General features: G+C 35.8%; 2 protein-coding genes across 2 annotated transcripts; both read left to right on the top strand.

Annotated features, from left to right (window-relative positions):
- Positions 1-252: 252 nt before the first annotated feature.
- LOC115950548 (oligopeptide transporter 7-like) lies at positions 253-4845 on the top strand. Its single transcript, XM_031067738.1, has 6 exons — positions 253-347; positions 453-1023; positions 2082-2651; positions 3178-3433; positions 3741-3923; positions 4060-4845. The coding sequence occupies exons 1-6, from the start codon at positions 314-316 to the stop codon at positions 4672-4674; spliced, it is 2229 nt and encodes a 742-aa protein (XP_030923598.1). The 5' UTR covers positions 253-313; the 3' UTR covers positions 4675-4845.
- A 5563-nt stretch (positions 4846-10408) lies between these two features.
- Positions 10409-15552, top strand: LOC115995167 (oligopeptide transporter 7-like). The gene is made up of 6 exons (XM_031119624.1): positions 10409-10619; positions 10732-11302; positions 12676-13245; positions 13882-14137; positions 14439-14621; positions 14754-15552. Exons 1-6 carry the CDS (start codon positions 10586-10588, stop codon positions 15366-15368), a joined length of 2229 nt encoding a protein of 742 aa, XP_030975484.1. The 5' UTR covers positions 10409-10585; the 3' UTR covers positions 15369-15552.

The raw sequence follows: 15552 nt of genomic DNA, 5'->3' as shown, positions 1-15552 counted from the left end.
GAATCTACTTCGAATATGATACAGATACATCAAAATGTTAACGTGGCAAAACCATGGAAAAATCAATGGGACCCTGATAAGAGTGCCACGCAAGTTTTTGTTCCTCTGTCTGCATGGCGTCACCCGTGACATCAATCAGAGAATGGATCCCACACCCGAACTCCTTATGTCTCAATCCAACGGTCAAGATTGAACACTGCATCAAGAATCACGTAGCATATATTCGGCCCACGGCCCAAAAGTAAAAAGTTCCATTCTTCTTGGGTCCAAGTTTTTAAAAATTTGATAGCTGTTTGAGGAGGAGAGAGACAAGATGACCATTAACGAAGAAATCAAAGCTCCTCTCAGTAAGATTTTCATTTTCCTTACTATTTTTTGCTTTTCTCTTCAACTTTCCACTTCTCCAAACAGTAAGCTAAGCATCAAAACTTTTTTTCACTCATAATGCACAGTCCGAGCCTCCGATTCGAGCTCACCGGAAATTATCTCCGACATCGAGAACTCTCCTATCGAGCAAGTAGCTCTGACGGTTCCGATCACCGACGACACTTCTCTCCCGAGCTTTACATTCCGAACATGGATTCTAGGAACCCTAGCTTGTGGCCTCCTCTCCTTTCTCAACCAATTCTTCTGGTACCGCAAAGAGCCTCTCACGCTAACGTCGATCTCGGCTCAGATCGCGGTGGTTCCGCTGGGCCACCTCATGGCCTCGACGATAACGAAGCGAGCGTTCTTCAAAGGACGAAAGCACGAGTTCACGCTGAATCCAGGCCCGTTCAAAGTGAAAGAGCACGTGCTGATCACGATCTTCGCGAACTCAGGTGCGGGTAACGTGTACTCGATTCACGTCGTTAGCGCCGTGAAGCTGTTCTACAAGAAGGAGTTGTCGTTCGTGGTGGCGTTAGTCGTCGTTATAACGTCGCAGGTGATGGGTTTCGGGTGGGCTGGGTTGTTCCGGCGGTACTTGGTGGACCCGGCTGCCATGTGGTGGCCCCAAAATCTCGTCCAAGTCTCGCTCTTCAGGTACTCACTCTCCTCCTTATCGTTCGATCATGTTTCGTTATGGTTTAAGTTTAATTCAACGGTCTTGATAACAAGTGGCCGGTTCGGCGTTGAATGTTGAGTTTGTGTGTATGAGATTTTGATTATTAATAGATTCTGTTGGGATCTACTACTTTTTTAAATCCACTTGAGACTTGTCTTTGTATAAAGAAACTGAAAGAGTCGTGTTAACTAATGCTTGTGGTTAAAGTTGAATCTTTTATTGAATCTGTGATCTCCATTATTTAAATGCAATCAAATTAGTTAAAAAATTATTTGATTATTTGTTTTTATTGCTTTTCAATACTGTAGAATCCAATAAAGTCAACGGTCATAAGAAAATGCTAAATTAGCGCAAATTTAAATTTTACTATGTAAATCTTAAAATGACCGTTAGGCCTAGCCAGTGGGCCAGGCCTAGCTGTTGTACTATTTATGGTAGCAAAATCAAAATATGAAAATAGTATTGTACTTTTCTAGCGGGAAGAGACAATTGTACTTTTTTTTTTTTTTTGGCGGGGGGTTTAAAAAGGTTTTTTACTTGTACAATTGTTGTATCTTCATTACTATGATAGAGACTGTTTTTTCTTAAAAAAAAAGAATTATGTTTGTGCCACAATTTATCCATGTGACGAGTTATGTGTGATAGAGAAGTGATGATAGGTTCATATGGGATCACTTCTCTACTACTTACAACTCGCTTCATGAGCGAGTTGCAGCACAAATTGTACCACTTTATGTGGCATTAGCATGGCTAAAAAAAAAAAAATTACTCGTTTAGAATAAGCGTTGTACTATTGTAAATGAGACCTGCATATCTACTTGGCATGTCATGGATTACAATGTTGCCCAAAGAATCCATTATCAAACTTTTGGAATCTCCTTTTGCACCACAGAATTGCTATTTTAAGCAGTCAAGCTATAGACAACAAATTTCAACTACTTACTATTACTGCGGTTGTTGTGGTTGTTGTCATTTCCTTGAAGTTTTTGTAGCCATTAGAGTTGTCAACTTCAATACGATTATTGTGAATTCACAGGGCACTACACGAGAAGGAGGAGAGGCCTAAGGGTGGATTAACACGGAACCAGTTTTTCCTCATTGCCTTCGTTTGCAGCTTTGGTTACTATGTCTTTCCAGGTTACCTATTCCCAATGTTGACTTCCTTTTCCTGGATTTGCTGGATATTCCCTACTTCTGTGCTTGCCCAACAGCTAGGTTCAGGGCTTCATGGTCTTGGAATTGGTGCATTGGGGTTTGATTGGTCTAGTGTTTCCGCTTACCTTGGGAGCCCATTGGCCAGTCCGTGGTTTGCTACAGCCAATGTTGCTGTTGGTTTTGCACTTTTCATGTATGTCCTTACCCCTATATCATATTGGCTTAATATCTACAAGGCCAAGACGTTTCCTATATTCTCAGATGGGCTATTCACGTCTACTGGCCAAAAATATAATGTTTCAGCTATAATAGACCCCAACTTCAGCTTTGACAATAAGGCATATGACAGTAAAGGCCCTCTCTATATGAGCACCTTCTTTGCTATAACTTATGGTTTCAATTTTGCCTGCCTTTCTGCCACTATTGTTCATGTGCTCCTCTTCCATGGAAGGTAAGCGCACTTCTCAACTTGAATTGTTTGTTTGAAATTTGTAATGAATCGTTTCCTGATTGTTGTTAGATGTGGGTAACTTAGAGTATCCCTGTAATTGTATCTTCTATAGGAAATGGAGACTTGGATGAATTAAATAGGCGATTTTTCATATAGGACAAAAGAACATAAAATAGATATTGTTTTGCTAGAGCGTCTGACCACATGCCTCTCCGTGTTTGTACATGAATGTGCGATATGGAGTAGCCCTCTTTAAATTGAAAATGATTAAGTCAATACCTATATATATATATATATCACATAATTATCTTCAGGAGAAGTGCATAAGTATGTCATTTTTAGCACCTTTAATTATAAAATCTAGACCTAACAGAAATTAAATTTGAAGTTTTCTGCTTGTAACTCAAACATCTCAAATTTGTACATCAAGCTTGTGCAATTAAAGAAAGGCAACCAGGCAGGGGTGAACTTATAGCCTTGTATATTGTATTCTATCAATAAGTCACTCATACTTTCAAGGTTGTAGTGAAATATGGCAGCTAAGCAAGTCTGCCCTCCAAGAGAAGAAGATGGATGTGCACACAAAGCTCATGAGAAAATATAAGCAAGTTCCTCAATGGTGGTTTATGTGCCTACTTGTGGTTAACATTGTGGCAACCATATTTGCCTGTGAGTACTACATTGATCAGCTTCAATTACCATGGTGGGGCATCTTGCTAGCATGCAGTCTTGCCTTATTTTTCACTCTTCCTGTTGGAGTCATCACTGCCACAACAAATCAGGTATGTCTCTGCACTATATTACAAATTTTGCATTAAGTTTTATCAATGTGCAGTAAATTCTTCCACAGCCATATGCACATTTGACTGTAAATTTGGGGTTTTTTCTAGTTTTCTATCTTTCTATTCACTCACTATAATCAATTCTAGCCATGTAAAACCTAAAATGGCATCTATTTATTCATCCTATATGTCGATTTTAAATTTAACCAGCATTGTTTATCAACTTGTGCATTGAGTGCTACATCTACTACATGCAGTTATTAGTCTTCTTACTTCTAACATGTGTAAATCTTTCTCTCGTGAGCAGACGCCAACCTTAAATGTAATCACCGAGTATATTATTGGGTATTTGTATCCAGGATATCCTGTTGCCAACATGTGCTTCAAAGTTTATGGCTACATAAGTATGAAACAGGGGATCACCTTTTTGCAAGACTTCAAGCTTGGTCATTACATGAAGATTCCTCCAAGAGCAATGTTCGTGGCACAGGTTAGTATCTTATGCATTCCTCTTCACAACTAAAAATATTATGGAAATGAATTTTTCAAGTTCTGTTTTAATAAAATGATAATAATATATTTATTTATTACCGTCCCTTGATTTCCATAGCAATGATTCTTTTCAGGTGGCCGGTACCATAGTAGCAGCACTTGTGCATTTGGGAACAGCATGGTGGCTAATGGACACAATTCCAAACATATGTGACAGGGCATTGCTTCCAACAGGCAGCCCATGGACTTGCCCTGGTGATCATGTATTCTATGATGCTTCTGTCATTTGGGGTCTGATTGGGCCTCGAAGAATTTTTGGAAATCTTGGCTACTACTCTGCCATCAACTGGTTTTTCTTAGCTGGTGCTATAGCTCCTGTCCTAGTTTGGCTGGCACACAAAGCCTTACCAGACAGGCAATGGATTAGACTTATCACTCTTCCTGTGCTCTTAGGGGGAATGATCAACATGCCTCCAGCCACATCTGTCAACTACATCAGTTGGATTCTTATTGGATTTGCCTCAGGCTTTATTGCTTACAGGTACTATCGTGATTGGTGGAGTCGTCACAATTATGTGCTCTCTGGGGCACTTGATGCTGGATTAGCCTTCATGGGAGTACTGTTGTACTTGTGTTTGGGGATGGAGCATGTTAACCTCAATTGGTGGGGTAGTGACTCCGATGGATGTCCATTGGCTTCATGTCCAACAGCACAAGGAGTTGTAGTTGAAGGCTGCCCGGTTTTCTAAGCAAAACATTAGGATTAGTTATATGTTGATTAGAGGGAAAAAGAAAAGGTATTGTATTTGTTTACTCTTTACTATTCTTCATAGATATATATTTGTAAAGAAACTGTATATTAGTGATGTGAGTTAATAAGTTTTACTAGTTCTCATTTGAGCCTACCGTTAATATCATTTTTTAATCTACTACTAACAATCTACCACATTATCAAGTGTCAAATTTTTTATCAAATTTGTTGTGTTTGTAGACTTTCTCTAGTGATATTGGAAATATTGTACTGTTTACCAATACGAAAACTCTTTCATTATGGTGCTCTCTTATAGGTTATAGCTATTACCTAGTGAGTTGTTAACCAAATGGTCCAAACAACTGTGATTGATTTGAAGCAATGCCTTATGCTAGTTTTTGGGACTATGATCTTGCTTTCCTATTCAAAATACTAAATATATGTGAAACTCCATCTAATCAAGTGAGAAAGGTTAACTAAAAAATATGTAATGCTTTCTAAGATATAACCAATGCTTTTTAAGAGTTTCCTCGGTGGCAAATCATCAAGTTGAGTTCTCCAAGTCCTAAATTTTTTCTACATGTTTTTCTCAAAAACCTACATGTTGCTCTTCTAAACCCGCATGCTACGATTTGCCCATACTTGAAAAAGGACTAAGTTAGCCCTCTACTTAGCATTTGTCAGCTATGGCTTTTTATAAAAGGTAAAGATTTTATCACATAACTTATTTCATATTTGTACACATTCCTTTCTACATTTTAAATGTGATTTCAGATTTTCGTATTTTAAATGTGTACATTACGTGTGCAATTATGGCTATATAATGTGTACAAGTGTGAAAATTGAGTATGAACAAATATTTACCATTTTATAAATATATCATGGCCTTGCCTTTGGTTTTAGCATTGTCACTATCAACTGTCAAGCACCCATACAAGCTTAGCAGCTCGCCAACTTTTGGACACACCTATAGACTCAAGTTCAACCCCGATAGAGATAGTGATACAGTCATACAATCCCATCTATGCTCCAATCCAAGTTACCCAATCTTGCATTGTCGTCAATGTTTCCCACAGTACCAAAGTCGAGGATGCTATTGCCAGCAACCTAAATACCCTCTCAGCCAACACAAGCAAAAACCATAGTGTGACATATGCATTCCAAGATACCACTCAAATCTGGCACACGAGTCAAGTCAGATTGGGCTCGGGTCAAAAATTTATTGGACTAAAACATATTGCTATTTCTTTAACCCTTAATTAAATCTATGGTTAAACTTAGCTTCAGGTTATACATAAACAGATAATTAACAACCCACCCCCATGCCTGCCTCCGTGTAATGCTCCCAATAACTCTTGCTGAGCAAACTGTCGAGCTCCAGCCACATAGATTTTTTTTTGGTTGAATATTTGGATATGATATTAAAGTTGGTTCAAAGCCTTATTGTGCTTAAAGAACTATAGCCTTAGTAGCTATGGAAATCTACACAAAGTATGATTATTTGGTAATTGCATCAACACAAGAAGAAAGTTAATGGGCACGATAACAAAGGGCATCAGACACAAGGTTTGCTTTTGAAAAGTGCATCGACAAATCATGCACTATACCCTGGAAAGAATAGTTGAATGAAAGTGGGCAGTCGTATCAAGTTTAAAAAAAAAAGAAAAACGAAAAAGAAGTACAAGGACTAAGAACAACGTAAAATCCCCTAACATATATATTCGAACATCAAAGGTAAGAGGGAGACTCTGTACATTTCTCACGGAAGTATGTATCGAGAGTCAATTAAGAAAAATGCCATACCTTTAAAGAAAATTCAAATCGAAAGCAATATGTATAAGGAAAAAAAAAAACCAATTATAATTTAGTAAGGTTGGCTGAATGGTTGGGCACTCTGTCCCAAATTGATTGTCTCGAGTAGAGGTGAAAGAGCCCAAATTCGACTCCCATTACTTTGGAAAAGCTCCCTGTGCCAGCGATGTACCTCTGTCCACCTGTTGCAACAGTGATTAGTCCCTAGATCTAAGACCCAAAAAAAAAAAAAAAAATTAGAAGAGTTTGAGAAGTAGTTGAGGAGAAAGGCTCAGTCGGGGAGGAAGAGACATGTGAGAGAGGTAAAAGTGAGCTACGCATTAATTACTCTTATCTACTAGCATCCATTCAACGTTAAATGATAAAAGACTGTCTAAACGGTAAACCAGTCATTAACAGGCCTACTAATGCACCAAACACGGGTTAAGGGATATCTGATGGGACAATAACCCTCTAGTACTACCTATCCCCCAATCATGGGAAGCTACAAGAAGGGGACATACACGAAAAAAGAGAAAGATTTAACAAGTGAAGGATAGAAAAGGGGAGTGATAACTGAATTGGAGCTTCCAAGGAAAGGGAGAGAGGGAGTTTTCATAAAAGGGAGGAAGCCATCTTTGTCATTGGAGTTCCTTATTTTGTCATAACAATAACTCAATTGTATTGTTCTCTTTTGTTTTTACTCACTGCAAGCAAGGATGGACCCAATATAGGGACTAGGGAACTCGGGCCCCCCTGACATTTTTTATTTATTTTTAAAAATTTTGTATATATATTATGATTTAACCAGAATTTGGACCTAAAAGAAATTAGAACTTAGCCCTATCCCTTATAATTAATCTCTCTCCTCCCCCCCCACCCCTCCCCAAATCAAAATCCTGGCCCAACCTAGTTCTTTATTTGCTCGAGTGCTCTTCTCTAAGTAGTAAGTCCCTCATTTCCCGCATCATATTTTTTCATTAGGGCCTGCACTGCATGAATTTTTATTTGACACTTTGTTTTATTATCATACTTTTACTTCATTTGATATCATTATCTAGTCGCTTGATCTTACTATAGAATCATTGTTTTTCGGCTCTTTGGCATACTTAGTTTGATACCAACAACGATATACCATCATTATCACTACACAAATATATATATATATATATATATACATACCATCGATAACAACGATATACCATCGTTTTTGGGAAATGGGTTGGTTTTGTTTTAGTGCAATACTTTGTTGTGTGCTTGGGTTTTATGTAACTTTTTAGGAACCAAAAGACTTTAAAGTTGTTTGTATAAAAACCTAAAAAACTATGTTTTCCCAAGTTCTTTCCTATGGAAGCCTTTTAGAATTGGAGGTTTAGACGGTGTCCAAGGGATGTGGGACTTAAGCTGAACTAGAAATTACCCGTTAGGGTTACTCGTCTAACAATGCAAAAATCAACATCTTCATGTGCAAATATAAATAGTGACCTACATTATGTGCCTTAAATTTACATTATAGGTCCACATTAATAATCGAATTCATCCACATGGTTGTATTGACTATGATTTATTTATTTATTTATTCATTTTCTCTTTGGAACCTAGCTAACTCTATGTGATATGATATTTTTCTCTTTTCATACATTTATGTGATTGTTTTCTTACATGATTGTGAATTTTTTATTTGTGATTGTGAGTCTTTGATTCAGACATTGTCTCAATGATTTTTTTTATTTGTTACCTCTCTCTCTCTCTCTCTCTCTCTCTCTCCATACATTTATATGATCTTTCTCACAAACAATTTTAATGGCTCTGATTTGCTATAATAGTTATATTAGTAAAGTAATTTCTTTGTCATTATTTTAATGGTAAGGTTTCTATCTAGACTAGTTTGGAGAGAAATTTTTCAAACTTCTCCTATATTTTTTTTTATTTGATGTGAATTTTGAAAATCTAACCGTTAAATTCGGATGTTATTTATTATTCAATCAACAAAATTGTATTTTATGTATAATTTTAGATTACAAAAACTTGAAATTTAAACATTTGATTGATAACATATATATTGATCTTTGATCTTCTTGAAATTATGCAAGCATGGAGGATATATATATAATAAGAACATGTAATCCAATATTTAGACTTTCAAAATTCACATATAATAAAAAGATAGAGGATAAATTTGAAGGGTTTTTCTCCAAACTAGTTTGAAGAAAAACATTTTCATATTTTAAAAGGAGAAGTGGGAGAGGACATTTTGGAGCATATGATTAGTTAATACTGGTTGGTAGGCTAGCAAAGCAATGGGTGTGAGTGTGCACCATGTGTTTGCATAATTTATAAAGTTAGGTGACATTTGTCTATTAATTTAAAATTTGTTATCAAAGAAAAACAAAGACAGAATGAGAATCTCATAATGAGAGTAAAATTTGCAACAAACTTAACATAATAAAAATATCACACACGCTAAAGTGTTAGAATTGATCATTTTGAGAACAAGTATATTAATAAAGAGAAAAATTAATGGATGCCCTAAAAACATTAATTTAGAGTATATTTTCACAAATTTTTATGGGAAAATAAAAGAAAAATAAATTTTTTTGACAGCTTTTTACATGTCTCATAAAAGTGAAGTCAAAACTTTCTTTAAATGATTTATTAAAAATTGTCCTAAGTGCACTCATTAACATAATTTTTAATTAATTTTGAACTATTAAATTTAGTTGGTCAGGGTTACTAAGTATTAGTGCTAGAAGTAATAAAATGAGAACAAAGAAATTTATAAATTAAAAAACAATAAATTTATAAAGTGAGAAGTATATGGCATGAGTTTTTGAGACATGCTCCGACACCCCTCTCTCAAAATCCTGATTTTTCCATACAAATATCTATCTCTCCATGTGTTCAAATCAATGCCCAATTGATTACTAATATAAAAAATAAAGAGTTTTAATTATTAACATATGCCCTTAAGAGTTAAGACATATATTAGTAAACCATTTTAAAAATTTTTATAATAAAATGAAAAAACTACTAATTTTTTTACTTTTTTTTTAATTTTTTATAAATAATTTTTTAAAATAGATTATCAAGGGTATACACGTATGACTGATGGTACATGAAGAGATAGCAAAGTAACTATAGAAATAAATGGCTGGTAGAGGGGTAGGTTGATAGAGGCGAACCAGGACGGTGAGTTTTCACATTGTGTTGCCTCAAAAATTAAGTGCAAAGGGGTAATCTACAAAAGACTGTAATATGCATGTATGCATGTATATTATTAAAGTAATAACGAGAGAGTTGCCTTGTATATAGCCATAGTCTAATAGCCCTTCCTTTTTCCTTTTTTTTTTTTTTAAATAATTTTATAGCTAAGCCGTTTTCTTACTTTTTAATTTTTCAATTAAGGTTGTATTATCGGACATCATAAAATACCCGTTAATAGCAACCTTTTAACCTTTGTTTTTATTACTGTTTTTATTTTTTTTTAAATTTTTTTATATAGCTTTATGTCATATTTTTAATGTGGGATCAGCTTTATAAAGAGAAAAAAAATATTAAAATAATCTATAAGATTAGTTTTGTCTTTTTTTTATTTATTTAATTTTTTTATTAAATAAAATTCACTTTAATACAACCTCAACAAGCACTCACTGCTTGTTGACATTTGCCTTTACTTTTTACTTCTCCTAATTTTTTCTTAACTTCTTTTAATCAATAATTGTGGTTGAAAGTTACTTTTTACCATTATCAATCTTAATCCTTTGGCCTTGATCTCAATTCGACTTGACTTATTCGTAATCCTAATCCGTCGTTTACTCAATCAAACGGTCGGTATTTGAACGCTGCATCAAGAATCATATAGCAGAAGACTGACAATCAATTTTTTTATTATTATTTAATGGGGACAATCAAATATTTATTCCACCTCAATTTTATAAATCGCTCATGGCTCATGGCCACATTTCATTAATTTTAGATACTGTTTCGCATCAAGTAAAAAGGGGCTATTATTAAAAGTTAAAAAGCTTCATCTTTTTATTTTTGGTCCAAGTTTTAGATTATGTGATACACAGTAGTACTGTTTGAGCCAGACGGAGAGAGGGAGAGGGAGAGAGAAGATGAACAATACCGAAGAAATCAAAGCTCCTCTCAGTAAGATTTTCATAATCTCTTTCCTCGTTTCAATTCACCTTTTTTTTTCTCTTCAAATTTCCACCTCTCCAAACACTAAGCTAAGCTTCAAAATCTTTTCATTCATACACAGTCCAGAACTCTCGAGCATCAAATTCGGAAAGCTCCACCGACACCGAGAAATCTCCGATCGAGCAAGTAGCTCTAACGGTTCCGACCACCGACGACCCTTCGCTCCCGTGCTTTACATTCCGAACATGGATTCTAGGGAGCCTAGCGTGTGTGGTCCTCTCATTTCTCAACCAATTCTTCTGGTACCGCAAAGAGCCTCTCTCGCTAACATCAATCTCGGCTCAGATCGCGGTGGTCCCGCTCGGACACCTCATGGCTTCGACGATAACGGAGCGAGTGTTCTTCAAGGGGCGAAAGTTCGAGTTCACGTTGAATCCAGGTCCTTTCAACGTGAAAGAGCACGTGCTGATTACTATCTTCGCAAACTCGGGTGCGGGTAACGTCTTCTCGATATACCTGGTTAACGCCGTGAAGCTTTTCTACAAGAAGGAGTTGAATTTCATGGTGGCGTTGGTCGTCGTTATAACGTCTCAGGTGATGGGTTTCGGGTGGGCCGGGTTGTTCCGGAGGTATTTGGTTGACCCGGCTTCCATGTGGTGGCCCCAAAATCTCGTCCAGGTCTCGCTCTTCAGGTATTTTATTATTTTTTTTTTAGTTCACTTTAATCTAACAGTGGATATTTCGGCGTTGACTGTTAGGTTTCGTATCAGTCATACTTGGGTCTTTTTTTCTTTTGGAAAATGATTATTACACTTGAGTTTCTCAACTGTTTATTTAGTCGAACCTGAAAATGTTTTGTTAAAAAAGATAGAAAATAGGTTAAAAAAAAGTTGAATGAATATAATAATACTCATGAATAATATTAAAAAGTATAATGTGACCTATAAATAATAATAAAAAAAAAAAAAACTAAAAATGTAAAAAAGTTAAAATTTTCAACTCATCTCAAATGGATGTTCAGTTCAAAAAAATTTTAACTGAAAAAAACACTATTTTTTTAGGTATTTTTGGAAAACGGAGAATAGTATTTTTTTTTCTCTTATATTCATGATGGCTTCATTTATTAAATTTATATTAAGGTTTACTATGAATGTGAGAGGAAAAATTATTAATTTTTTGCATTCCGAAAGTAACTGAGAATTTTCCTTGGGCGATACGGTCTTTGTGCATATATATATATATATATTTTTTTTTTTTTGGTATGACTGATTAATCTCGGATTTTCTAAGATTATTTAAATCCACTCGAGGCTTGTTAGTTTATGTAAAACGAAAATGCACTTTGGACTTGCCGGTTTATACAAAGAAAATTCTAAAATTATTATAAATTTTAATTTACTTGCTGAACTGGAAGCTGCAAAGCAATGCAAAAAAAGGTTTAAAAAAAAAAAATACTCCTACTATTTATGGTAGTAAAATACTAGACTATTGTACATGAGTTTTAGTAACATATACCCTAAACCATTTTGGGAAAATTTTTATCAAGAATTGAAAAACTGTCAAAAAGTTTGACAGTTTTTTCAATTCACGATAAAAATTTTCTTAAAATGGATTGTTAATCGGACCCATTGTACATTTGTACTTTTCTAGCCGGAAGAGAGAGAGACAATAGGTTTTTATTTTTTATTTTTTATTTTTTTAATAATATAACATGTAACAAACCATAACTTGTAATTTAGATGTTATGTTCACTACCAGTAGGCAAGTCATACTATGAGAGACTGTTTCTCTCTCTCTCTCTCTCTCTCTCTCTCTTATAAATTAAAATTTTTCATAATACTCTGCTAGAATGAGCATGGTATAGCCTTATAGGAGACTTAAATGTTGCAAAAAAATTCATTATCAAACCCTCGGAATCTCCTTTTGCACCAAAGAATTGCTACTTTAAGAAGTCAAGCTATAACAACAAAGTTTTACTACTTACTACTGTTACTATTGTACTACTACTCTACTGTTATAATTTTGTTAGTGTCATCGAATTAAAAAGCTAGATTATGAATTCACAGGGCACTACACGAGAAGGAAGAGAGGCCCAAGGGAGGATTAACACAGAACCAGTTTTTCCTCATTGCCTTTATTTGCAGCTTCGCTTACTATGTTTTTCCGGGTTACCTATTTCCAATGTTGACTTCCTTTTCCTGGATTTGCTGGATATTTCCTACTTCTGTTCTAGCCCAACAACTAGGTTCAGGGCTTCATGGTCTTGGAATTGGTGCTTTGGGGTTTGATTGGTCTAGTGTTTCCTCTTACCTTGGAAGCCCACTGGCCAGTCCATGGTTTGCTACAGCCAATGTTGCTGTTGGTTTTGCACTTGTCATGTATGTCATTATCCCCATAGCTTATTGGCTCAATATCTACAAGGCTAAGACGTTCCCCATATACTCAGATGAGCTGTTCACTTCTACTGGCCAAAGCTATGATGTTTCAGCTATAATAGACCCCAACTTTCACATTGACATTGAGGCATACAACCGTGAAGGCCCTCTCTATATGAGCACCTTCTTTGCTATAACTTATGGTGTCGACTTTGCCTGCCTTGCTGCTACTATTGTTCATGTGTTTCTCTTCCATGGAAGGTAAGCCACATGTCTCAGCTTAAATAGTTCATTTGAAATTTGCAATGAATCGTTTCCTGATTGTTATTAGGTGGGCTTCACTTAGTTTCTCATCATAGATTATGGATAATTGTTGGTCATATAATATCCTAAGACATGCACCTACAAACTCTTTTGCCAATCCTGACTGTATGGTAAAGCTTTAGGATGTCTCTGTAATTGTAGCATCCAAAGAAAATGGAGAGTTGGATGAATTCAAAATGTTACTTTTCATATAAGACAACAATTTATAAGGCTGATACTATTTTGCAATAGTGTCTGACTATATGCCTTTGTGTGTTTGTACATATACATGCAATATGGAATGGCTTTCCTTAAATTGACAAAGATTTAGTTAGTGCCTTTATATATTAGGATTCACCGCATAATTATCATCAAGAAAACTTCATGAGTATGTCATGTTAATCACCTTTCATTATGAAATTCAGTCCTCACAAAAAAAGTGAATTTGAAGTTTTCTGCTTGTATCTCAAACTCTTCTAATTTGTACATCAAGCCGGTGCAATCAAAGAGAGGCAACAAGGTCAGGGTGAACTAGGTTATAGCCTTATACATTGTATTTTATTCAGCAAATTACTCATACTTTCAAGGGTGTAGTGAAATATGGCAACTAAGCAAGTCTGCCCTCCAAGAGAAGAAGATGGATGTGCACTCAAGGCTCATGAGAAAATATAAGCAAGTTCCTCAATGGTGGTTCATGTGCCTACTTTTGGTTAACATTGTGGCTACCATATATGCCTTCCAGTTCTACAATGATCAACTCCAATTGCCATGGTGGGGCATCTTGCTTGCATGTAGTCTTGCCTTATTTTTCACTCTTCCTGTTGGTGTCATCACTGCCACAACAAATCAGGTATGTCTCTACACTGTTTTACAAATTCTGCATATGCATTTAATGGTATTATGCCACAACCATACTCACATTTGAGTGGAGATTTGGGTTGTTTTAATTGTTCTATTCACTCGCTAGTCGCCATTATCAATTCTTGCTGAAGTTCATGGAAAAGTTACAATGGTGTCTATCTATTCATCCTATATGTAAATTTTAAATTCAACAAGCATTGCTATATTTCCTGTGCATGAGCACTATATCTACTGCATGTAGTTATTGGTCTTCTAACTTTAACAGAAGTAAATCTTTCACTCATGAGCAGACGCCAACCTTGAATGTAATCTCAGAGTATATTATCGGGTATTTGTATCCAGGATATCCTGTTGCCAACATATGCTTTAAAGTGTATGGGTACATAAGTTTGAAACAGGGGATCGCCTTTCTGCAAGACTTCAAGCTTGGTCATTACATGAAGATTCCTCCAAGAGCAATGTTCATGGCACAGGTTAGTATCCTATTCATTCTTTTTCACAACTACGAATGGAAATGTGCATTTGTCACTTTCTGATCAGTAAAATGACAATCATCAATTTATTTATTCTCGATCCTTGATTATCATAACAATGATTCTTTTCAGGTCTTGGGTACAATAATAGCAGCATTTGCGCATTTGGGAACAGCTTGGTGGCTAATGGACAACATTCCAAACATATGCGATAGGGCATTACTTCCATCAGATAGCCCATGGACTTGCCCTTCTGATCATGTATTCTACGATGCTTCTGTCATCTGGGGTCTAATTGGGCCTCAAAGAATTTTTGGAGATCTTGGCTACTACTCTGGCATTAACTGGTTTTTCTTAGTTGGTGCGATAGCTCCTGTCCTAGTTTGGTTGGCACACAAAGCCTTACCAGATAGGCAATGGATTAGGCTTATCACTATTCCTGTGCTCTTAGGGGCAATAATTGAAATGCCCCCAGCCACCGCTGTCAACTACACCAGTTGGATTCTTATTGCTTTCGCCTCAGGCTTTATTGCTTACAGGTACTATCGCAACTTGTGGAGTCGTTACAATTATGTGCTCTCTGGGGCACTTGATGCTGGATTAGCCTTCATGGGAGTACTACTATACTTGTTTTTGGGGATGGAAAATGTTAGCCTCAATTGGTGGGGTAGTGACTCAGATGGATGTCCATTGGCTTCTTGTCCAACAGAGCAAGGAGTCGTAATCAATGGCTGTCCAGTCCTCTAAGCAAAGCATTTGGATTTATTGTATGTTGAATGGGAAAAAAAAATGAAAAATGAAAAAGAAGAAAAGATATTGTATTCCTTCTCTTTTCGATTCTTCATCGTCGTATATTTGTAAAGCAACTGTATAATAATGAATCAATGATGTTGGAAATACTTTATTGTTAACCAATATGAAAATTCTTTTA

Source organism: Quercus lobata, chromosome 6 (assembly GCF_001633185.2).
Source record: "Quercus lobata isolate SW786 chromosome 6, ValleyOak3.0 Primary Assembly, whole genome shotgun sequence".
Lineage (NCBI taxonomy): Eukaryota > Viridiplantae > Streptophyta > Magnoliopsida > Fagales > Fagaceae > Quercus > Quercus lobata.
This window is presented reverse-complemented; position numbering and strand designations above follow the sequence as displayed.